The 26,221-nt window shown below is 34.7% G+C and overlaps 1 protein-coding gene, 1 long non-coding RNA gene and 1 other non-coding gene across 5 annotated transcripts in view; 2 read left to right on the forward strand and 1 right to left on the reverse strand.

The window, feature by feature from the left end:
- Mbd2 (methyl-CpG binding domain protein 2) overlaps nucleotides 1–26,221 on the forward strand; it is a 65,554-nt gene that overhangs the window by 4,123 nt on the left and 35,210 nt on the right. For all 3 annotated transcript variants that reach the window (XR_010041411.1, XR_010041410.1, XM_005008574.3), the window contains exon 2: nucleotides 12,065–12,224. Coding sequence is in view for 1 of the 3 variants with exons in the window: in XM_005008574.3 (XP_005008631.2) it covers nucleotides 12,065–12,224 (160 nt within the window). In the remaining 2 variants the exon portion in view is untranslated. The remainder of the gene's footprint in view (nucleotides 1–12,064; nucleotides 12,225–26,221) is intronic.
- LOC134471778 (uncharacterized) lies at nucleotides 12,231–14,918 on the forward strand. Its single transcript, XR_010041412.1, has 2 exons — nucleotides 12,231–13,170; nucleotides 14,446–14,918. It is a non-coding gene; the product is annotated as an uncharacterized LOC134471778 (long non-coding RNA).
- On the reverse strand, nucleotides 20,176–20,311 carry LOC111758067 (small nucleolar RNA U109). Its single transcript, XR_002792302.1, has one exon. It is a non-coding gene; the product is annotated as a small nucleolar RNA U109 (small nucleolar RNA).

Raw genomic sequence — 26,221 nt, forward strand, 5'->3', positions numbered from 1 at the left:
CTTGAAAGAAGAGGATTCAGTTTTAATTGAGGTCTATAAAATCATGAGTGATACTAATTAAAGTAGGCACCTCTAAGGAAGACAGCGTAAGGATTAGGAGGTATTCCAAATCTGCACTAAACAGTGGGTGCAGCCTTGAGCGTGTTGTTTAACTTCTCTGCTATGTTTTCATTTGTAAACCAGGAGCGATTGTTACCTGTACCTCCTTGTGTTTGCCATCATTTGAACCCTCCTACTGTTTATTAGAAGAATTCAGTTCCAAGTTCTAGAGCCCTAAAATAAATATGTAGAGTTTTTGAAGACGTATATGTATGTGTGTGTATATATGTATATGTGTGTGTGTGTGAGTAAGAAAAGCAGTTTAATAGCTAATTCCAGTTGTATGGGCTGAATTTATAGATTTATAAATCATGTAAGTGTATGCTATTTGTTACTAAAAGCAGTAGTATGATGTGGATGCATGAATTTTAAATCATTAAGGATGTCAAAGTTTAACCAACCATCTACCCTCTTTTTCCCCCTTTGGTCAGAACTCCACCAAACAAAAATCAACCAACCAACCAAACAACCAACCAAGCAAAAAACCCCAGAGCAACCTTTCCCGAGTAGTATTTGGGGATAACTGGCTGAGTGGACCAGAGGAGGGAATGTTACCTTTGTATAGTTCTTACATGTACACATTAAAATTATCTTAATGTTCAGTAAAAAGTCTTCACACTTACTGTAGATTGAGGATCTCTAATCCAAAAATCTGAAGCTTTTCTGTGTTGACAAGGCACTAGAAACAGAAAATTCTGTATATAACCTCATGTAGCAGGTCACAATCCACACACAGGTGCACTAAAGCTATTGTGTAAAATTTGCTTCAGCCATGTGTATAGTGTTTATGAATTTCACATTTAGACTTGGATTTCATTTCCAGATACCTCACTATGTTTGGGAAGATACTATAAAATCTGAAAAAAATCCAAAATCAGAAACACTTCTGATCTCCAGCATTTTGAATAAGGAATACTTAGCTGTATTTTCTTTTTGGTTATTCCTATTCAGTTAAAGTTGGTATCTACTAGATTACTCACGTATTTTTGTTAGAACTTCTGTGTTTCTCACATAAGCTATCTTAATGCTTCACACACAGATGCCAAACAGGCATATAATTATTAATACTGTATTTAGAATTTTGTGAAACAAGCCTTGTGTGATTTTCTAGCTTTTGTTTTAGATATTACTTGTGTTGTATTGGGTGAAAGGGTTTGAGATATTTTATTGTGGTTAAACAGTTTTGTGTTTCTAATTTGCGTCATGAGTAGGGATGGTACTTAAGACACAAAGCTGTTTTCTGGGATTTTCAGTGTCAGTGAGAATGGTTAACAGGGTACATGTAGTGCAGACACAAGAAATCAATATTCCAATTATATCAGTTATTTTATGGGATATATTACAGTCTTCTGTCTCTTAGTTTTGTGTGTACTATGTATCACAAGTCTTTGAATTTTGATGATTTATTAATTTATCATGAACATATTATATGTGATTTTCATAGCCTTATGAGGAATAGGTATAATTTCTTTCATTTTGTAAATGAGAAGTTTGTACAGGGGAGTTAATGTGCTAGAGGTTGTACTGATAGATAAACAGTGAAGAATCCTGAAGCAGATGATTTAACTCAGGCTGCCTGGCCCCGGGGTATTGAATGCGGGCTGTTGTGGATGCTATAGGAGTACTCTACCACTGCATGCATCCAGACCTTTAAATATTTTTTTGAGACCATCTTGCTGAGTTGGCCTCAAACTTTTAATTCCTCTCCCTCAGCCTCTTGAGTAGCTGGAATTGGAGGTGCGTGCTGCCTTGTCAAGCTTAACCAGAAACACTTAACCACTTTGCATTGCTGCTTGGCATGGCACATATATTCCCTGTTATATCCTCAAGTATTGCAACACTTCATGTCTGATGTACTTCATTGAGGTTGTTGTACCACTAAAATAATGTCATTATTTACTACTATACTTGTATCCTGAAGTTGTCAAAGTGTGAATTTTCAGTGCTATCTGGTGGTGAAACCTTTGTACCCAAGGATGATCTTCCAGCTTTATATAATACTAGAGAGGAAAAAAAATTATGGTAAATTAACATAATTAAAGCAATATTATTCTTGGTAATAGAAGCATTCAGTTATGTATCTATGTTCAGCCTAGAATTGACACTGTTATTTCTTAGATCTTTTAAGATAGGCAACACATTCCCTAAGGAGCAATCTATAGATCTTCATTTTGAAAGCTTTCACTTAAATTAGAAGAAGTTGAGTTGTCATTTGGAGGCTAACTATAGCCTATGAAATACTTTCTCATAGAAGCTCATTTACTTTCAGAGTTGAGATAAAGTTGAAATGTACCCTAAAGACCATTTTTTTTCTTTTCTAAAGACCTTTTTTTAATAAAGCCTTTTAGTTGGAGAAAGGAAAGAAATTGAATATTTATTAACAGCTTATTTTATAATACAAAGTTTGGTTTGCTTTTATTCTTATCTCTTGATACTGTATGCCTGAAGTCTGTATCCAGAGATGAAAGACATAATAGTATGGTGGAAAATTGTGCTTCCTCATGTGCACCATCATATTTTTTTGTGATATGCCAGAAGAATTAAGATGTAATTGTCATCTGTCATCCCTCTGATTTTTAGAATCTGACATGCAAAATCTCACCTGCCACTCTACCCACAGTACCCCTAATAAGGAAATATGTAACTCAAAAGGAACTCATGCATATGCAGTCTAAAAATAATCTCCAACAAAAATCAGTAAATGATTTTTTCAAATCATTTAAAAATATTTCATTAATTTAGTTTTAAGTATTGGAACAGAAGCAGGTGATTTGCAAAGGGAAGGTTATGCTTCATGACCAATTAGAAATAAAACTCAACTTTTTTATTTCATGAAATTATGGTTTGGCTTCAAATTAATGCCATTTGCAGCTCCTGTTTATTGATGCTTTATTGTCCTTAGCCAATTTTCACTAAGAATTGACTAGAAAAATTGTAAAATGATCATGACGTGGTGACACACACCTCGGATCCCAGCACTCTGGAGGCTGAGGCAGGAAGTTTGCTGTGAGTTTTAGGTCAGCCTGGGATATATAGTAAGACCTTTCCTTTTAAAAAAAATTGTGAACTGAAATTTCACTTGATTTTATCAGAACGTCTAAGTCGGTAGCTTCCCAAAGGACAATGCAAGTATAGCATAAAATGAAATTTTAGTAGTGTCTTTGAGTTTATGGGTTTTTTTCTTTTTTTGCTATAATATAGATTCCAGGTCATTTTTTTGAAAGTTGACATATATAAGCTTTATGTGAATACAAATAATAAATAACATCTAAGATTAGATTTTAGAATTGAATACTTAGTATTTGTCAAGAAGTATTATGAGTTATTTACAAATGTGAGAACATCCCTCTTTTTAAAGATTTCTGGGATTCTTTTATCTTTACATTGGATGACTACTTCACCAAAGCCTGAAAGAATGTTCTTAAGTGTTTAACAGGTGTTCATCTCCAAAAAAAGGTTTTTCTCAGACCCTCTGGTAGAAATAGTCCAGTTATATGGCATTTTCAATACAATTCTGTTACAGTTCTTTACATTTGCTTTAGTAAGTAGCAAGGTTTTGTTGTTTACCAAATTCTGGACTTCCTCAAGATCAGGGACTGAAATTTGTTTTTGAATATTCACTATCCATTTCAGTCTTTCTCATACATGAAAGATTCATAATAAATCCTTGCTGAGTGAAATTTCCTTCTCTACTAAATCTGAAAGACTCCTGATTCATACTGGCCATAGATAGCATACGCCTGATGTGTCTTGGTCGATGATGCCCTGCATCAGACCTTGTTATTAAATCAGTTAGATGATACTGAGTAGCTGAAGTAAATGTTATTTATCTTTAAACTTGTGTGCGTTAGTTCCTTTCTCTTGATTTACCAATATAAAGAGAATGTGCTTCATAATTATATGAAGATTTACAGTATTTGCTTATACTTTGAAAGTTATTAGGGCACATCTTTTGTGTTATTACTGTAAATAATAGTTCATCAGAGTTTTTAAGATACACTTTTTTCTTGGCTATAAAAGTAACCCATGCTCAATGTGGAAAATTGAGAAAATATAAAAGAATTTAGGAAAGGAAAAAATAATTATTATTCTGGCCTTCAAATGAATCACTTAATATTTTGATCTAATACTCAGTCTTGTATGTGGAATGTGTATGGGTGAGTATATATGCTTCCATATAGTTTTTATTATGGAGAAGTCTAAACTTGCAAGTGGATAAAAAATAATGAATTACTCTCTACTTATCTTCTGTTTTTAACAGTTACCAGTTCCTGGTCAATCTTGTTTTACCCACAGCTCCCTTCTCTCAGTTGTATTTTGAAATAATTTCCAGATATATTTCCTTCTTGACATTCTATAGCTATGTCTAGTCCCTAATTCAGTGAAATTGAACAATAACACTCCCCTACCCCCATTCTCTGTCTTTCTCTTTTTTTGGTGATACTGGAGATTTAACCTAGGGCCTTCATACTGAGCTAGATACACAACCCTTTTTGTTTTTGAAACAGTGTTTTTAGTCGTCTTGATGGTCTCAAACTTAATGATCCTCCTGCTTTAGCCTCTCACAGTTCTGTGTTTACTGGTGTGTGCTGTCGTGGCCAGGTTTGTGTGTCTTCTGTACCATGTAAAATTGTGTGTTGATTCCTTAAACATTCATGTTGAAGGAGATGGAAGATAGAGTTACATCTTTTAAAGCAGCCAAATAGTATATATTTTTATTATTTTAAAATACTTTTCTACTCCCACCCCTTTAATGGTCAGGTTTTTTTGTAATGGGGATCAAATCTGGGGATGCTGTACCGCTGAGTTCCATCTCCAGCACCTTTTTAATTTTTATTTTGAGACAAGGTCTTGCAAAATTTGCTCAATAGCCTAGGAGGACTTTGCACTTGTAATCCTCCTGCCTCAGCCTTTGAAATAGCTGGGAGGACAGGAATGCTTTTTTCATGGCCTACAAGTTTTAATATTGTTAAAAACTGCTTTTTAATGCACTTGGCTATAATCCCAGCATTCTGGAGGCTGAGGTGGGAGGATCACCATGAACTGGAGGAAAACTTCGGTTACATGAGTGAGTTCAAGGCTAGCCTGTACTACATAGTAAAACCTTGTCTCAGTGAAACCAAGCTGCTTTTCTGTTTTCAGGGGAAACACTGAGTGTGTGTATTTATATATATATATATATATTTTTTTTTTTTTTTTTTGAGAGGGAGGTACTAGGAATCAAACTCATGTGCTTTTATTTTAAACATTTTGTTGTAGAAAATTTTTAAACATGCATAAACAAGTAGAGTTGTATAAAAAACTAATCAGCCTCTGACTAGCTCTTCATTATTTTTAATTTTTAAAAAAAATTTTATGGAAGGCCTTCATTATTTGAAGCAAATATGACATATAATTTCATTCATAAGTACTTCAGTAACACATTTCTGAAGATGAGATATAAACTTGTGGGACTCTTACAGTCATACAGAGCTTGATGTTATAAAACTAGCAGAGAACCCAGTCAGCATTTCATGATTATTTTCTGCAAGGAACTGGAAAGGTGTGTGGGGAGCTGAATTTTGCGTGTGTGCTTGTGTGTGTGTGTGTGTGTGTGTGTGTGTGTGTGTGTGTGTGTGTGTGTGTTTTGGAGCCATGATATATATTCTTTTATTAGTTTGGAGGTTTTTTGATTATAGGCTTGTACTTAAGTAGATAGCAATCATGAATTGCTCTGTGGGTTCAGAGGAAGGAGCTATTTCTATTACTGGGTTCGGTGGGAGCTTTAGGCTATGGTATAGATGTAGAGTATTAGAGCAGTGAGTATTTTTGAGATAGATTTTGTAAGATGGAGGCTCTTACCAGCCAATAGTCTGTTCAGAATACAGTAAAGAAAATAAAAGCAAAAGGTTGCTGGTAAGAGAAATGGAAAGTAGGGTTGAAAGGTTAAAAAAGTCAAATGAAAAAAGAATTTCACATGCCAAATGAAAAAAGGGCTAAAATGTTTAGCTCCTTTTTGCCAATAGGGTAATGTCCCTTAAATACTTTCACTTTTATTTTTAATTTTAATTTATTTTTAATGTATGTGTTAAAATGAATTGTACGTATTTATTGGGTTGTTTAACAGTTTAATTTTCAGTGCTTGTTTTACCATAAAAACAGATTAAATATAATATAATACATTAAATTTATGGTAAAATTAAATTTACATTGGATTTTTTTTTTTTTTTTTTGGTCTTTTTCATTTTTATCAGTACCAGGGATTGAACTCACGACTGTCAGCTTGCAAGGCAGGCGCTTATGCCACTGAGCTAAATCCCCAGCCCCTGACTGTCTGATCTTAATCTAGTCCTGGCCTTCATTTCTAGTGATGGTAGTTGTATATTAAATAGAAAATCTTTGAAGATTTATACTTGAGAGTAATGAATAAGGTTTAATGTGAAGACATAGAAATAAAGTGTGCATATGTTTTTTTGTTTGTTTGTTTTTGTTTTTCTTCCCCTTTTTGGTCTCAAACTTTTCCAATGCTGTTGCTTGTAGAATTGTTAGTGTGAAGATTTTTATTCCCTGAAGATTACTTCCTGATACTGATGGGGCATGATGGCGCTCTGCACATGCTCTTTTGGCATATAGCCAGCCATTCCCTATCTGTGGTGTCCCTTGTCATTCATAGGCTACTTCATCTTCCTTCACTCTAGCGATGGTCACTCACAGATCAGTCATTGTCTTAGGAAATGGGTTTGAGCAAACTTGTGTTTGCTCTTTGTAATGGTTTGATAGACATCCTGATTAGCCATGTAATCCAAAGCAACATGAAAATAGTATGTGTGTTAGAGCTAGACTTCAGCAGGGAGTTTCATAGGCACATAGTGGATCTGCTGGTAACAGTTTTTATGTCATTGCTTGGTAGGCGGTGCTCTAATTGTCTAGCTCAGGCAATAATGATCACAACTAAACTAACAATTTGACGAAAATGTGAATACATTTTTGGTAATTTAAGGATTCCAATGCCTTTTTTTCCAGACTTGAAAGTCCAATGCCAGATAAAATTTCTTTATTTTGATTTTTTATACTTGAAAATTTCTAAGAGTTAGGTTTAAGACTTTCTTTAAAGTTGAATCAAAATGAAAGGAAGCAAAAATGTAGCCAGGTGTGGTGATGCATGTCTGTAATACCAGCACTCAGGAGGCTGAGGCAGGAGGATCACTAAGAGTTCAAGGCTAGTCTGGGATACACAGTAAGTTCAAGGTCAGCCTGAACTACATAAGGAGATCTTGGCTGAGAGAGAGAGAAAGAGAGAGAGAGAGAGAGAGAGAGAGAGAGAGAGAGACAGACAGACAGACAGCAGAAGTTGAAGTAGTGAAATGTTCTTATGTGAACTGTAATACAACTAATATAAAGGATTTTTAATTAGTTCTTTTCTTCAGGGTAAACAGGAAATATTGAAGGTGCAATCACAGGTTTGTTCAGGAATGGCATGTCCTCGGGGCAGTTGACGGAATTTTTTTTGTGGTTGAAAATGAAAATAGTATTTCAATGCTGGGATTAGAAATAATCTGTCAGAGAAAACAAAATGACTAGTATGCTTCATCCTTTATCAGTCTGCGAGAGTTAAAATGATTTCCCTGAGTTATGAATCGATATTTTTAAAATGGAAACTTGGTAACTTTCTAAATCCTGGTGTTTCTGAAACCAGAACCTTCAGGAGCCATTTTAGAGACAGATGGTAATTTACACGCTCTGATTAATAGCAGTGCTGTGTCCTCAGTTTGCCACCTCATGGGTGGACTTCTTAAACAATTCCTCTGGGGCTTGTGCTCCTATTGCTAGCCTTCATCTTTTGTAGAACAAAATCCCTGGCCTTAAAATCTCCTGGGGCACCTAGTTTGAATTTTCTTACAGCACTGCACACAAATGTAGTTACTGAAGAAATAATGGCCTGGTCTGCTGTTTATGTGCAGCAGTGCCGGTACAGCAGTGTGTGTGACAGATGCTGCCTGCATTCAGCACAGATGCTTCATTAGAATTCCATTTTTATGACAGGAAGTGCAGATTCAGAGGGAATAAGAAGTTAGTAATTACCAGAAGACACTTCAGCTTTCTTCACATGGTGTGGTCATAGTTAAAACCTGGCTTCTTCCTTTTTTCCTTCATTGCTAATTTAGATTATTAGAAGAGTATGTAAGACCTATTTAATAATGAATACATTTGTTTTTTAAAATTAATAAATATAAGAATGATTTTAAGCCATGTTAAGCTGCAAATCTAGATCATAAACTTACACAGTCACATTTTGTCAGGATAGCCTTTTATTTTTTTCCTTGTGCTGGAGACCAAACCCAGGGCCTTGTATGTGCTAAGCATGCACGCCTTCACTGAGCTCAGCCGTCAGCCAAGCGTAGGCTTTTAATTGAGGTCCTGGGTATTTAAATTTCTTGGATTGAGGGAGGGATATCAAAAATACATTGGTCTCTAATAAGTTTCATTCTGTAGAAAATGTTACAGTGAGGTTTTCAGATACAGTGGGTAACTGACATTTCAACTGCTACATGAGGGCCTGCTGATTACAGGTTTGATTTGTGAAGTCTGCCAAATGACTCCCCCCTAAAACAACTTTGTATTTGTTTTTAAGCCACATACTGAGTATTGTTTCTTATCTTTGCAATGAAAGTTGCTGCCTGAATATTTTCATCTTCTGGAAAATTGTAGTCAGTTAAAAAAAAAAGCTCAGCTTTTTATTGAACTAAAGGGAAGGAAGGGAAGTCTAAGAATTGTCGTTTTGTGGAGAGACTTTTCATTCTTGAGATTTTTGTCTCAAATAGTTTGTCCGAAAGTTCATTGCTAACCTGAGTGAGTTAATAAGATATTTTAGCTTAATTCAAATTGTGATTAAATGACAGAATATTTTATATAGACTTTTCACATTAGTTTGGTTCACTTAGTAACAGTTCACTTCTTAAGTGGGTTAGCAGACTAACCATGAAAATTATTTTCAGTTTGGTTTTTAAATTCCATGTATATAGTTTTAAAGTAAGTATAGGACTTACCATTCCATTATGTTCAAATGAAAACTTCATCCTTACTTAGTCAAATGCTTCTTTGTTATCGGAAAATTACCTTTTTAGTACTGATAGGGGTTTCAGAAAGTGGCATTCTGGTTATTGAATTCATCAGGGAAATGTATAGGAATTGCAGTGAAACAGAATTGCAAGATATAGTAGGTTTTTTATTTTGTTTTTTTGAGATGGTATTTCTGTGCAGTCCAGGCTATCCTTAAACTCACTGTATAACACAGACTGTCCTTGAACTCAAGATCCTTTACACTTTGGCTTCTTGAGCGTTAGGGTTAAGGCATTCTACCAGGTCTCGTTTAGATATTTTAAAGTAGGTTGGAGAATAATAGGAAACTGCGTAGGGGAGGTGACGTTTTAGCTGGGCTTGTACGTTTTAATGGCCCTTTCACTGGCGAGTATTGCTTGTATTCATCTTTTTGTCTGGAAAAGTCATAGGTGGAAAAGTCATAGGTATGTGGCATAGTTTGGTGACTGAATTTGGAATGCAGGGTACCAAAACTGGTGGGAAACGTCAGGAAAATATGTGTAAATTTAGTTTTTGGTGTCTTATTAAGGAGGTAAAGCTGTCTATCAGCCTGGAGAGTCTAAACAACTTTTGCTCCTTCCTTTCTCTTTTGTTAACAGTACTGAGGACTGAACCTAGCAGGTTCTACCACTGAACTACATTCCCTGCCATTTGTATTTTCATTTTTAATTGTTTTATTTTAAAGAGAGAAAAAAACAAAAAACCCACCACCAATAGCCATACAGGATTTCAAGACAAGAGATAGGAATTTACAGTGGTTGTTACATTAGCATCTTGTTGTCTTCAAAAGAATTACTCAGATTACCAGATACAGGCATGCAAAATGTATCAAGCAGTATAAGCATTATTTCTTTCCTGGAACTAATAGAATTAGTAATACAATTGTCTGAGATACTGTGTGTGTGTGTTTTGTGTGTGTGTATATATATATATATATATATATATATATATGTGTGTGTATGTGTGTATACATATACACACACATTATACACACACATATATATGGTACATATATTTTTTTCCTTTTCTTTACCTTCTTTTCTCCTTTTACCCATATTTTTCTTTTTGAGACAAGATTTTGCTAAGTTGTCCAGATTGGCCTTAAACTTGCCATCTTCTTGTGTAGCTGATACTGACAGGCATGTGCCTTCATCTCTGGCTTATCCTCTTAAAACATTTAGGATTTGAACTTGGTACTTATGTATATGGCTAATACATAGCACTGAAAGACTGAAGTGGTCATTTAGCATGGAGGATTAGGTATTAGGTAGGTAGTGATGCCATTAACAAAGGTGAGCTTTGGAGGTGGAAGTATAAGGTAGGCAGATGACTCAAGTTTTGGGCATGATTGAAAGTGGTTTGACTATTTTGTGCTGTTGAGCATCTTTGGAAATTGAGGTTAAAATTGGAGTTGAACTTTACTGTGTGTGAGCCTGTATTGTTTTGCTTGGTGTTTTGGTTATTGTCTATCTGCTTTGTTTCATTTTGTTAGATTATGGTTGTTACACCTTGTTATCTTAATCTGTTGGCTGAATTCTGTATATCTTGAATTCTCTTTTAGGAATGCAAAAATAATGATTGTAGAAAAAGACGTTATTAAGATCTTCATTTGTCTTAAAATTTTTAATGGCAGAATACCGTAGAATGTGACAAGTGGAATTTGTTGGATGAAACTGAATCCAGAGAAGTTGTTTTATTGTTGCCAAGAAATATTTTATTGTTGGTTTCTCAGAATTATTCCTTTAGTCTTCTGTTGGATTATTTTTCACTTATTGTGATCATATGACCTGCTAATCTCCTTGAGTTTTGTAAAATTCTCCCAGTTTTAATTCTGGTAACATACCACACTGGTGTTGGCAGTTTTAACACACGTAGAAAATTTACAAGACCTTAGAGACATTCTTACAAAATTTTTCTTATGAAGTAATGCTACATAGACAGTACGTGTTAGAGAAGAATAGTACTCTATATAATTCTGACACTTTCATAATTTTTCACCTTTGACAATAAAGAAGTAAATTATTTTATATTTTTGTAATAAAATATATTAGCATTGAGTAAACAGGTTTGGAAATGTTTGCCTTGGTTTTTCTTTTTATATTTCGGTAGGTATAGTAGGGAGCATTTAAATGTTGTCAACATCTATTACGAATGATTTTTTTTCTTTTTTTTTGTACTGAGGATTGAACTCAGGACCTTGTGTTTGCTGGGCAGGTACTTGTGCTACTGAGCTAAATCCCTGGCCCTTCCATTATAAGTGTTATCAGCCCAAATTACAATATATAAATTACAAGTGTTTATATTTGCATGTTTCTCATAATAATTATTGACCTCAGAATTTGAGATTCTTTCTGATTACCGTTGGCATTTTACATATGTAATATAGGTGGTAAAAATCCCAGCATTTTCAAAAGTCAATTTGGAAGGAATGTTTGTAAGATTTGAAGATGCTTGCAGTGAGCATGCTGTGCTATGCATGCAGTTTGCGTTTGACTTCTTTAGCAGTTACTGAGTGACTAGTAGGATAATCTATAGCAGCATTCATTAGGGGCGCCAGGAGTGTACCCACAGTGGTGTTTTACTAGATGACAGTGTTATATCTTTATTACAGAGGATCTGTGAAGTTCTCTTAAAACTTTTAACATGTCTTAAAAAAATATAAAATTATAGGGGCTGGGGATTTAGCTCAGCGGCATAAGCGCCTGCCCTGCAAGCAGGCGGTCATGAGTTTGATCCCCGGTACTGATAAAAAGGAAAAAGACCAAAAAAAAAAAAAAAAATTATAAAGTAATGGAGGAATAGAGGAAATCACGAAGAGAACAGATTTATATATAGATTTAAGGTATTACTGCTGCCTTTTACACAATTAACTTCATCTTTCTTGTAGTCCAAGTGGTAAGAAGTTCAGAAGCAAACCTCAGTTGGCAAGGTACCTGGGAAATACTGTTGACCTCAGCAGTTTTGACTTCAGAACTGGAAAGATGATGCCTAGTAAATTGCAGAAGAACAAACAGAGACTTCGCAATGATTCTCTCAATCAAAATAAGGTTGGTTAATTTACTTACATGTATACATATATACCTATGCTACATATATACCATATATAAGCTGTTTCAGAAACTCTCCAAAAACTATCTCATGTTTAACTTTGTTACTGAAATTTTGTCTGTACAGATGCCCTCCTTCCCGAGCAACACTTTGTGGCTTACAAATCTGTTTTCTCATATTTGGCAGTACTTGCACAGAGAGCCATAAATAATTTTGTACATTAGAAAACATTTCAGTATCTCTTTAGGCCAGTATACATCATACTTTTTGACCCATTGTATCATTTTACAGAAGATTTGTTAGTATTAATTGTTCACTTAAAAAAAAATAGTTCCTGTTACCTAAAAAGAGGCAAAATTTTAATGTAGCAGGAATCTTTACCGGTAGTTTAGACTTACCTATAGTAATTTGCATGTTTAGAAGTTGAGCAAGAGCAGTTTTTTATTTTGATTTTTGATATTGTTGAAGGTACAGACTCATAATATTCTCATCCTAATAGTGTAATAAGAGACTTTTTCACCAGTACTCTCCTCTCCCCACATACCGGGGGACTTAATCTCCAGTTCTTTTTTAATTCTGAGATATTGTAATGCTTAGTTGTTAACACTGCCAGGCAATTTAACCTCCTGCTTAGCCTCGTAGAGTGCTGTGGTTACAGGCATGTGCCACCACGCCCAGCTTCTATTAGCTTCTGATGTTATTGGGCTGTTTGGTTGGTAATTTATCATATATCATTTTAAACAATTCTCATTTGAATTATGATAATCATTTAATTGCATTAAAATAGCCAGTGTCTTTACAAAGCACACTTCTTTTCCTCTAAGGACAGCTAAGCTTCTGTAATCCACAAGTGACTCATTGACTTGCACAGTCCTTCCAAGATTGCTAAGGAGAGTATTTCCATCTGTATGGAGCTAGGAGTTGAGGTTGAAGTCATCACTGCAGGTATCTGAGTCAACTATTTAAATTTTAGAAACCTGTGTGTGTCTGTGTTGCAGCAACCATTGTCTCACACTAATGCTATGAAAATAAAAAATGGGAAAGTAGAGACTTTTTTTTCCCCCCTTGAGATACGACTTCCCTCCTTGCTGTAACTCAGCATGACCTTTGGAAGTGCTGTATTCATTTTAGGAACCCGGAAGCAGTTTAGTACAATAGGAAGGGCTTTGGACTCTCACAGGCATGGTTTAGCGAACTGGCTTTGCTGCTTGTTAGCTGATACAGTAATTGATTTATTTTTTTGGTACAGGGAATCAAACTCAGGTCCTTGTGCTTGCCAAACAGGCGCTTATGCCATTGAACTATATCCCTGGCCCAGTCATAGGAATTTTAGATCTTTTTATTTGTAAAATTAAGGTAATACATCTTTTTCTATTAACACTATTGTGAAGAATAAATGAAGATTTATACCTAGCAAAGCATTTGATTTGTGTTCTATTCCTTTCCCCTGCTTTAAGCTGCCATGTACCTGAGCACTAGTAAACAGTGTTGCATACAGACTCTTGTAGGGAAATTTCTGACCTGAGCTATCTTCCTTCTTGTCCTTTTGCTTTTTCTAAAGGATGTGGGGCAGTGATGCTGAGCCTTTCAGAGCTTTCAGTGGTAACAAATGGCCTGCTGCAGCGTGCGTGCCATAGGTTTGCTACCACTGGTATAGAGTCTTTGGTTCGTGCTTGCTTTTATCCACCTTACTAGTGTGTTTTACAAAATTAATTTCTGAAGATTGGTGTGGAGATCAGAAAGCACTATCCTCTCACATCATAATATTGTATCGTATATTAATTTCCACTGGGGCATTCTCAGATACCTTGCTCTGAAAGGCCAAGTAGAAAGGGAAAGCAGATTTGCACTGTTTAACTATGAAATTAGTTTGGGCTAATATGAAAAAGGTAGGAAAGCTAAGAGTGGAGGGATTTCAAGTTAGCAAAAGTTAGGATCCTGTATGTGTAGGTGATTTCACCTTAAGGAAACTTATGCTACGATTGTTTTGCTTAAGTGTGTAGAGGAAAATTGATGCTTTTTCTAAAACTTTAAAACAAAAACCAAAACTATCCATAGTGCTCAAGTACCTATAGAAGTGGCTACGATATTTATGAAATGAATTCTTTGAAATTACTCTATTGTAAATAGAATCACAGTGTTGTTAAAATTATCTAGTATAATATGAGATTTACTTCCTGACAGTTTTATTAAAAATCAAATACTAATTCGTCTCTTTAGTTTGTGTGCATCTTTCTGCTTTAGCTGCGCTGGACCACTCATCATCCTGCACGAAAGCATGCACTTCCAAGATTCTGCTTGCTCATATGCTGTTTGCTCTGCTTGGAATGCGCTTCCCCCTTCCCTTCCGTTTGGTGAACTCCTCCTCCTCCACGGCCCAGCTCCGTTGTCTTCATCCCTGGAAATCCTGCCCTGCATTCTCCAGGCAGAACCAGTTCCTTCTTGCTTCCCTGATGCTTTGCTGTTGTATTTGTGGCTGCTTGCTTTAGTTAGACTGTGAGCTCCGTGAGGGCAGGGACCTTGCCTTTTTTGTTTTTGTATATGTAGTCCAAAGCCTAGCCACACGGTAGGTACTTAATAAATGTTTTTTGATGTTTATTTATTTAATATCAGTCTCATTCTTTAAAGTTCTTAGTGATAATAAATGTTTATTAAATAAATTAATATTAAATAAATTAACATTCTTTTGGAAATGGCTTTTTCATTTTTTCCTCAAACTTTCTATGTCAATTTTGTGGGGGCATGGTCTTATTTTTTATAATTTTAATATAGTAAAATAATCACAGGATAGAGTTTTTAAAATATTTTAAAATAAGCTCTGTGGAGTTACACTAACCTTAAATATTGCTATGAAACAAAATATACTTATATAATAATTATTTTTTATGTTAATACAGTATAAAGGAAACTGGGATATTTAAAGTAATTACTAGAAATCTGAGAAGTGTTTTCTTAGGTAGTTGTAAGCATAGCTAACACATTATTAACTGGTGTTTTTGAGGGTTTGTTTTGTTTTCTTCTCTTAATATCTCTTAAAACAATTACAGTTGGAATCCACAAAATAAACTTTGAAATAGGCTAAATTGTGGTTTGTATTGACTGATTATGAGTTGTGATCTTAATGTATCTTCCATCTCAAAGGCTTATTTACTGGTGATTATTTTAAGATATGATTGGAAAGATAGTTTTTAAAGATCTTTACAAAGTGGATTTAATGATTGAGTGGATAGGGTGCTGTGGGCCTTTTGATTAATATTTACTACAGTTTTTTAGTATAAAATTCTGCTTGTCTCACACTTAACCTGAAAGTTGATTTTATTTTTGATTGCATTTTTTTATGTTTTATTTAATTTATTCCCACTGGTATAATTATTTGAATTTCTATCTTTTTGACTTGGAATAGTAAGTAAGTTATTGAAACTTATGTTTGCTTAACGAAAAATTACAGAGATTTGAAGTCATTAACTCTTGATATTTAGAAGTCACAAGATACTGTCTCACAGAAGTTATAGTTCAGCAGATCCAATGGATTGTTGTGTGATAAATATCTTTAAGCCACAACTCCAGTACTCTTTAGAACTTGAATCATAGTTAATGTGATAATTTCTCAATTTTTAGTTTTCTTTAATATAAATAGCCATATCATGTACCTAGTGGCTATCATATCAGACACAGCACAGTTATAGAGGTTCCCTCTCTATAAATAAGTAGAAACCTATGCTTCAAAAGCTAAATATTGATTAGACTTTTAGGTAAGCTTTGACTTTTCAAAGAAGAGATGCTTGAAAGTTTTAAGGTTATGACAACATGTTAAAGAAATAGTAGTGGCAAGATAATAATTGTTTCTAAGAAAATTTAATTGGAGGGGCTGGGGATTTAGCTCAGCGGCATAAGACCCTGCCTTGCAAGCAGGCAGTTGTGAGTTCGATTCCTGGTACTGATAAAAAGGAAAAAGACAAAAAAAAATTTAATTGGAGATTAGACAAAGAATAGTACAGTGGTTCTGGATGTAAAATGTTTTTAGAGAATTTCAAATAGCTTGGGTTAATACAGACTTTTAACTTACTGCAGTATTTTGTTCAGGAAACTGACTTAAGCAGTCCCTTGGAAGATTGGGCTCAGATAGGGGAAAGGGAAGTACAAAGAAGGAGATGGAGAGAGGACTATTCAATTAAAATAATTCTGCTTTCTTAGACTTCCTTACAAGGCTCTTGTGTATCTCCAAGGATTTAGAATTCTTGTGCTAATGATTTATCATTGCGATTATCCACTGTAGGGACTAACAGAAGAAAAATATTCTGTTACACTGTAAGCATGCAGATGAACAGAATGAATATTACAGAGAATGAGAATGACCTTCAGATAGGTGACAGGAAAATCAAGAGAAAGTAGTATTATAGAAACTTAGGAAAGACTTTTTAATATTTTTTATGGTAAAGAGAATAAAACCAAGCAAAATAAAACAATAAAGTGAATCAAAACAAAGCAGTATGACATAGAGTTTTAAAATATGATAATAGGAGATCAACAATGGCCACCCTAGTGCCTCTTGTTGTCATTTTCAAAATAGCTGCCTATACCACCAGACACAGATAAATCAAACGGCAGAATAGATTACAACCAATAAAGACGCAGTAATGAACACAATACAGGACTTCAAAACATGATAGTAGTAAATCCAAAATAGCTACCGTAATATAGTTATGTTTGAAATAGCTACCTGTGCTATCAGATATAATAAAATCAAACGTGACAAAAAAATAAAGACAATGAAAATGATACAGGAATTTAAAGCGAGATAATAGGGAATTAGTAATGGCTACAACCTTCAGAACGAGGTCCTAACGTATTATGTATTGTTATCCGCTAAATAGGGATTGGAGACTAGCTTTAGGCCTGAGAAATCAATGAAATACTAAATAAGCATTAAATGATTTTTATTAAATGCTATAGACTGTGTATCTGTGGGGTTTTGAAATTAGAACAGAGGGCTGGGGATATAGATCACCAGCACAGTGCCTACCAGGCAAGTGCAAGATTCTGAGTTGGAACCCTGGCACTAAAAAAAAAAAATTCAAATTGACATTAGAAGATGTATGGTAACCTTTATATAACCAGTTTGGAAAAGAATGGTAAGGATTGGAAATCATACTTTAAAAGTCGTTTTCTGGGAAATGAGAATAGAAATGAAATATGCCAGGTCTTGTAGAAGTCTTTAAAATTTTGATTTAGTATTTAATGAGGTAATGTAGGCAAATAATAAAAAGGCTATTCTATGAAAAATATCTCTGTCTGAATGCTCTTAGCTCCTGTCTTGTTCTGTAGAAGAAACTGTTGGAAAATGATGTTTTTTGTTTGGTATATTAGAGCTGTGTAATTAGAAACATACATTTGCACTTTTTTACCCCTCTTCCATGAAAACAATAGACTATTCTTAGAAACCTTGAACAAGTGGTGGGAGAGAAGATAATATTCAGAGGAAACAATATTTTTGTTATTTTTCCCTTAGAGGCATGAAAGACCAACTTAGAAAAAAACCAGCAGAGGTTTTTGTAACCTAGGAACCCTTCTTTGAATTCTGTGTAGTATTTTTTTGTGTGTATTTTTCTAAAAGTTTATCTTCATCAAATTCTCTGGGTTGGAAAACTTGATAATCAGTGTTTTTGAAGCAAGAAGTAGTAAGATTCACAGTGAATGTGAGCGAGTAGGTTAAGTTCCAGGCCATTTGCTTCTGCTCGAGTTTTGCCTTGGACTATCAATTTTTGGATTATTGAATTAGCACCCTAGTGGGATGGCTTGTATCTGTCTGGATACCATGGGCAGTTCACTCGCACTAAAGAGCTTTGACATACGAAAATTCTATTAGGCATCTTGTGGTAAGAACTGCTTCTTGGCTTCTACCTTCTGAGGAGTCTTTCCAGATTGGAGTAAAAATATCTCATTTCTGCTGGAGATGTAGTTCAGTGGCATAAGGGCCTGCCTTGTAAGTGTGTGGTTGCGAGTTCGATCCCCAGTACCAAAAACAAAAACAAAAACAAAACAAAACCAGAACAAAAGCAAAACAGAAAAATACCTCAGTTCTTCCACCAGTATTCTTAGTCTATCCAGAAAGTAACTGAAATCTTTCCCAGAGATACTGCTGCCCTCATTGTCATTGTACTCAGACCTTTCTGAATTGAGTGTCTTCTCGTCACTGTGGTGTCACTCGTCTTCTGCAGGTACTGTTGGAGGTGGAAAAAGGGTGATAAATCTAGCATTGTTTCAGTGTGAGCCGGCATTGAATACAGGTTTGTTATTTTGACATGGGATCAACAAAAGTGGAAAGAGAAAGGTAGTTTTACCCAGTGAGGAATAATGGGGCTAGACGTGGGCTGGAGTAGAAGTAGACTGATTATAGATCTTTGAAAATTAAATTAGGATTTGCTAAGGAATTAGGTGTGCTGTATGACAGGAAGAGAGGACTCAAAGGTGAGCTTTGCTACTGAGATTGAGCAGCAGGGAAGGTTCGGATGGAGAAGAGTACCCAGATACCGGAAAGAATTGAGAAACAAGTCCTTAGAAAAATCAGTTGATGTGAAATTGGTTAAAGTAAGAGTCAACAGTAGATTGAGAAAAATGGCTAGTAAGGCAAGAGAGATGTGGAATAGAGATTTCAAAAAAGAGTGGTGTGTTAGAGAAAACTGAACTTTGAATATGGCAACAGAAATTTTAAAATAATCTCAACAGCAGTTTTAGTGGGAACAGGAGCCAGATTTGATTCAGTTCAAAATGGAGAGAGAAAACTGGTCGTTGTGAACAATTCTTTAAATTTTTTTGAGTAGTGTAGAGAATCACTAGGTGGTATATAAAAATGCCACTTTGGTTAAATCTTCTGTTTCAAGGATTGCAACTAGAGTTGCATATAGCACAACTGGGAAACGGAGGTCAAGAAAGCTATGTGTTTGCACAGTGAGAAAATAGGAAGGTCAATGGATAGGAGATGGACATGGCAGTGTGGGAATGTGAGCTTCAGGAAAGAACTGGAAATTTGAGAGTTAGATGTTTCACTGCCATACTGGAGATGATGTAGTTACTAGTATTGACAAGCTTCTGGCTGTAGCTAAGTGAGATTGGGAAAAGGATTAGGTCAAAAGACTTAAGATGTTGGTGAATTATGGTTTGTATCTGGATGTTCCCCCAAAGTTTCATGTGCTCAGAGGTGGAACTTCTGGAATTTTGGTTTGGAAAAAACAACTGATACATGCATTATAGGGAATTTGGAGCTGATTAGCTGTTAAAGAGAGGAGCTGGTCAGAAGAGGCAGCTCGGGAAGGTGTGACTTGGTGGCTTTCTGGATGCTGTGAGGTGAACAGCTTTCCTCTACCAGACCCTTCTACCATGCCTCCCTGGGTTGGAACTGGCCAACTGTGGACTAAACACAAGCCAAAATAAATATGTCCTTTAAGTCGTGGATGTTGGGTGTTTGTCCCAGGACGAGAAAGTGACTAAGACAACAACGAGTTATCTGTATGAGTATTGGGGTCTCCAGGCATGAGGACAGCCAGTGAACAAATCTAGTTTTGTTGTCCTAATTTTGTATTGTCAGACTGCTGAGCTTTAAATTATTTAATAATGATGTTCCATCTTTTGCCTAATTTGGGTAATGTAAAAGCTAATGATTGGATAAAGTGCTAGAAACTAAAAAGTAAATAGAAGACCTTTAGCTATGTTAGCAAGTAGGTTTGCTGATGAGAATAATTTGAGTATGATACCAGCTTTATTACAGTATTAGTGGTTCAGATGTATCCAAATATGAGAACCATTTGAGAGGGACTGTGCTTGGCTGCCATTGGTAAGGAATAAAGGTAGATTTTGGGACTTGGTTTTCTGTTACGGCTTGAACAAGATTTACTATGGACATTCGGGTTTCTGTTAATGTTCGAGGTCTTCTACAATTTTTTTTTTCTTCTTTAATGTAGGAGAAATATACTACCACTCAACCTCTACTGTAAGGTTGGCAGCCCTGACAACTCCTTTTTTTAATGTAGCATGTCATGGATATATTCCTGCTCCACAAGGAATGAGGAGAAGGCATTTCCACATGCCAACAATTTTTTTTAAAAGTCCTGAAGAGCTACTATCACTTCAGAGGTTCCAAATCTGGGAAGAAGTTAAGCCCTACTGAAAATCACTTTTGTGATTGTTCCACAGTTCTCCTAGGCATGTGTACATAATGTCAAATTAGCTGTACAGGAGATAATTCCATACAGTAGCTACTTTGAGATGGGATGGTCTATATAATCTTGTAATTTTGGCATCTTTGTTATATGTCCTTTAAGAACCTCGTAATTAAGCAGATCTAGAAATTAGGTTTTCAAGCAGAAGACTGCAAGTTTTCAATGAATTTTAACTGCTGTTCTATTCACAAGTATAACTTTTTATAAATAAACTCAATGTGTAGCCTAACCAATTAATAACTTTTTAATATGGTGCCATTGATCTTAAAATCTTTCTTAGGTTATTAAACTTTTTCTGTACAAAATCATACTTGATAGATATGTTTTACTTTGCAAACTATGAAAGCTGCACAACTCCGAATATACTGAAAATGGCTAAATTTTACATTTTTAAATAGCAAATGTTATGGTATATAAATAGGTTAACATATGGCAAATAGATTAAATTTCAGTAACATTCAATATGTTAATGTGAAAGGTAGTTAGTATTTACCCAGAATTTATGTATCATCGTAACTACTGGCCAAAGATAAGTCACTTTGTTTCTCAAGCTGGGGCATGAATGTGTCTTAGGGGTATTTTGTGTATGCAAAACCGTAGAATTAAATGACATCAACACTCCTGGTAGGTTGAGCAATATTTTTACCTTAAAATAGGTCTGATTTGGGCTGGGGATTTAGCTCAGTGGCACAGATGCCTGCCTAGCAGGCACAGGGTCATGAGTTTGATCGCCGGTTCCAAAACAATGACAATAAAAAGGCTAATTTTTAAAGTGTGAACTTTGAATGGGTCCTCTGGGATTGGGTCATAAAATATATACAATGTGGAGTTGTCACACTGCTTTTTTTCAAAACAAGGCTTAAAAAAGCGGTACTTAGAATATATGTTAAAATGCATATTCAAACAGCTGGGTGAAAATTTGACATGGATGATTTTAAAGAATTTATTCTAAAATGCCATTTAAGATCCATATATAGTACACATATCCTGTGTACCAGTGATAGAGGTACGTGTTATTTTTCTCTTGTCATAATCATAAAGTCCTCATTTAGCACACAAACACATTTTTCACTTATCTGCAGTATTGCCATGGTACAAAATGTTTGATTTCTAATAAAGGTTCTGTTTGGAATATTGGATTGAGAAAATGATAACTTCGCAACTGTTAAGTACAACTCTGCTTTCAAAAATTTAGAATATGTAGATGTCAACTGATTATTAAAAATTTCTGGTGTGTTACTGAAATTTTTAACTAAAAATTAGTTCAGAGATTTGAGTGACAAAACTCATTCTGCTCTTTAATGTGAATAAGGCTTTTCACAACTACATCTATAAAAATGCAGAGTGAAATAGAATTGGTGCTAATTCTTGTGCCATTCAAGTGATTTGAAATGCTATCTAATATACAAAGTTACTTTGAAAAATTTTAAGCTGGACATAGTGACATATTTGTAGGGTTCCAGCTTGGATGGCTAAAGTTGTAGGATTCCTTGAGACCAGATTTCAAGACAATCCAAGGCAATATAAGGAGAACATGTTACAAAAATAAAAACAACCCTCCATCAAACCTCAGAAAATCACCAAAACCAACAAAAGACTTTAAAAAAAGTTATATACACATATGCAAATATTCACTTATAGTCAATGAAAATTTGAAATGTTCTTTAGTGGCTTATATATCAATAATTACAAGAAACCAGAAGGAATGAATTTTTTATCTGTAAGCCTTGTGATCACTGAAATTTTAAACATTTTTAGTGTACCACAGATTTTCAAGTGTAAAATAGGGAACATTGCTATGTGGGAATGAAATTCAAAGAAAAAGTAGTGAAATAAAATTATTACTACTGAAGCGTTTGCTCATATGAGTGATAGAGAAAATATTTAGATTCTGTTAGATGCATTTTAAGGTAATAATGAAAGTATCAATATTTAAGCACTTCTGATACGTGCAGCCTTTATAATGACATTAAATAAAATATGAAGTCTTGATGCCAGCTTTCAAATTCAGGTAAGTGGTGTATATTTGTAAGATTCTCTTGGTGGGAATATAAGAAATACTTGATAACCACTGGATTGTCATACATGTTCTTCAACCTCCTCTTTAGTTACTCTGCATCAAATTAGGCTGATGATTGATTGTTCAATGATGAGATTCCATTGGCTTAGTCCCTTTCAGATTTTTATTGAGTTGTCCCCCAATTGCTCCCTCCTTTCTTAGGATGGCTATGTAGTTAATGTTCTCCTGATCTAGGGCCCTGGCACTTACATTTACATGTAATGATTAGCTTTGGTATTAAGATTACTCTTCAAAAAGACATTTCTCTTTTTTTGATTTTGTTTTTAAAAAATAATTTTTAATTTTACATCTGTCCTTTGTACATATATAAAGAGCCATCTTACATATTTATCAAATAGAGCAGATTATTTTCCCCTCATGCTGGGATTAAACCCAAGGCTTTGTACATGCTAGCGGATTGCCACTGAGCTACATCCTGAGATGGGAAGAAAAAAACTTTAAAAATAAAATTTATACTCTCCTCAACTAGATTGAAGACCCTCAAAATTAAATACTTTAAGCCTACCATACCTTTTATAAAATTCATTAAATTCTGACTGACGGTCCAGCCTGTGTACTGCCAAGATTTGTCAAAAGTTTCAAACATTTCTAATACCATAGTGAGTATTTGGCAGTTTAATTTTGTAATATAAAAAACTTCATTTTTTTTTTTACATTGAAATAAACTTCAAATACGTGAATGACTTTTCAACTCCTAAGTTTGTGGCAGATTGATAGTTTTAAAAACTCAGGCATGCAACTGGGCATGAATTAACAGTGACTGGCAGTCCTCAGAAGACAGTGATAATTTACCGTTTTTATGACAGCTTCTGGGAAAACCAGTTAGTCCAGCTTTACAGCTTACTCAACTTTGAATTATACTGTTTTGGAATCCAAAATTAATCAGTAAAAAATTATTTCTCATACTTGTAGGCTGTTTAAAAGCAAAAAATACTGAAATTTGAATAAGAAACAATACAGCACACTCTTGGAATTCATGTCTCTTTTACTCTGCCAGTGGGGAATGAACTACCATTAGACAACAACCTGTGTATCTTAAATAGTTGAGGGAACTTTTCCTCCTGATTTTTCTTTATTGCACTCAACTTAGAAGTTAAAAAACTTTAGGCTCACCCATTGTATTTCTACTGTTCTATACTTTGTGCATTCAGGATTCTTTTTAGAATAACCCTGCTGTCTTCAGTTGTCTTTGCAACAGTGATTATTTTGGGCTTGAATAAATTTGCTTGTGCAAATAGATATAATACACTTCTGCGTCTACTGATAGCACCTTTGTTCTAGTAAGAAGAGTAATAAAAATTAAAAAAAATTAAAAGTGGCCGGTTGTGGTGGTGCATGCTTATAATTCTAGCACTTGGGGAAGCAAAGGCAGGAGGATCATGAGTTTGAGACCATACTGGGCAATTTAGCCACTTGATGAGGCTTTGTTTCAAAACAAAAGGTGATAGATAGGTAAGTGTGATGGCCTTGGATTCAAGCCCCAGCTATATATATGAAACATGTTATTTTTTAGTGACATGTGATTGTATCTAATGAGCAGCGTCTTTCCTTAAGCATTTATGTGTGTTTCTACAGTTCTGTATTGACTATAGTTTGGGTGATATTGTTTAAGGACTCAGAATGTTCTATATATCACAAATCAGAGATGTCTAAACCTGTGCAGCACAGAATTACCAAGCAAGCTTTTTAAAATGCACACTGTTGGGACTTCCATTTTTTAGAGATGGCATTCTTAGATAGTTACATGGAAGTCTGTCACTTAAATTTGTACATTTATGGATTGTTTTTTGAAAAACCATAAAAGTACCAGTCAGGGAAATAGTACTGTTAGTCACAATTCTCAGTACATACCGAAGATTTTTTTTTTTTTTTTTTTTTAAATCGGTACCAGGGATCAAACTTGGGTCCACACACTTGCAAGGCAGGTACTTATGCCACTGAGCTAAATCCCCAGCCCCCTTTACCGAAGATTTTTAAAAAAGTGGGCAGAGGGGTAGAGTGAGGGTAGACTTAATAGTGGATTCAAGTAGTACTGTAATTATAGTAATTGCCAAAATAATACAATGCTTACCTTTCGAGACATGCTAATACTGTTGAAGCAAGTTTATTAGCTCCATGCCCACAGGGCCCAGATGGGTAATGCAAGCCTGTGTTGCTATGGAATGCTGCAGGAGAGCCTGGCTCTTCCAGTGGGCAGCCATTGCTGAAGCAACTGCAGTGTCTGCATTTTTCAGTATTTGACAGCAGCTAGCATTATGTGAACTCTTTTAGATGTTGGCTTAATTACTAAAAAGTGAACAACATCTGTTGGTTAGGCTTGGTCCCACTTGCCACCGATCAGCACTCTGTAGAGCTATAGGTCTCAAAATGTGGTCTCTACATCAGCATTAACATCATGGGAAACCTTCAAAGAGGCAGTTTCCTGGACTCCACCTAAATAGAGTCTCTGGAGGTGAGATCCAGTGCAATGCTTTACCAAGTCCTAGTGTGATTCTGATACATGCTTGGAGTTGAGAACCATTGTTTAGGTGTATGGAAGTTGTCATTATAATTTTTACCTGGAGATTAAAAATGTCAGATGTTTCAAATATATCAAATATTTTTCCTATATCAAAAGTGCCAGTTCTATGTTCAGATAAACTTGACTTTTTTTTCCTGGCCAGAATCTAGGTACACAGTGATTGAGTTGGTTTTTTTTTTTTTTTTTTCCTTTTTTTGGTGGTTGAGGTATTGCAAATGCATTTAAAAGCAATTCTATGCCACATTTTACCCTTGCTAAGACATATCTTACACTTTATTTGCTGGTTGATTAAAACTTGATACATGTGTTACCTGGCTTACTGAAGCTTCAATTTAAAATTTCTATAAAACTGTACCTGAATCCTGAATGCACAATTTCTATAAAATTTCTGTAAAAACATTATATGTGCTATATAATGAAATATCAAATACAAGTTAATTATTCTTTGTTCAAAATGCTTGTGACCAGGAGCATTTTGGATTTACTATTATTTTTTAGAATGTCTGAATATATATAATATATTCATTTGGGACTGAAGACTACCCATAATGTTCATGTTTCATATACACCTTTTTTAATTATGCTGAAGATAATTTTATACAGTATTTTTGGTGAACCTGTCACTTAAGACCAGCTGTGGAATTAGTTGTGCCGGTACTCAGAAATTTTTGAATTTTCATATTAGGCACATTGAATCTACCTCCTTATTTTATCCAAGTTTTCTAAACTAAGTTATATTTGCTAGAGTTAGCTATTGATTTATATAACATTTTGTGTGATGAAAGGAAATTAATTTAGTGATTTTATGTAACCCTGGCCTCAACTGGTGATCTGGTTAATGCTCGTAAATATTTAATCTCAATATTTTCTGTACTTTCAGAGTGTAGAAATTACTGCTGTCTTGATTGTTGTACTTAAAATTCTCTTTTTCTAACACATTTAGTCATACAAGAGTCTTTAGTACTTTGCTGATCAAATTAATTACAAATTTTATGCAGAGAATTTTCTTATGCTTAAAAGTACACATTTGTTATAAGCAAAAATTCTGCATGTCTTATCTCATGAAGTGCTTAAAATGTACTTCTAAAATGTGATGGATTGAGAATTTTGAGTAATCCAATTTATATTGAATTAAAAATTTCATCTAATTGTGTTTACATATAATACTAATGAAAATAC

This window comes from Cavia porcellus, unplaced genomic scaffold (assembly GCF_034190915.1).
Source record: "Cavia porcellus strain 051 isolate PalLab524CR breed Dunkin Hartley unplaced genomic scaffold, mCavPor4.1 scaffold_20, whole genome shotgun sequence".
Lineage (NCBI taxonomy): Eukaryota > Metazoa > Chordata > Mammalia > Rodentia > Caviidae > Cavia > Cavia porcellus.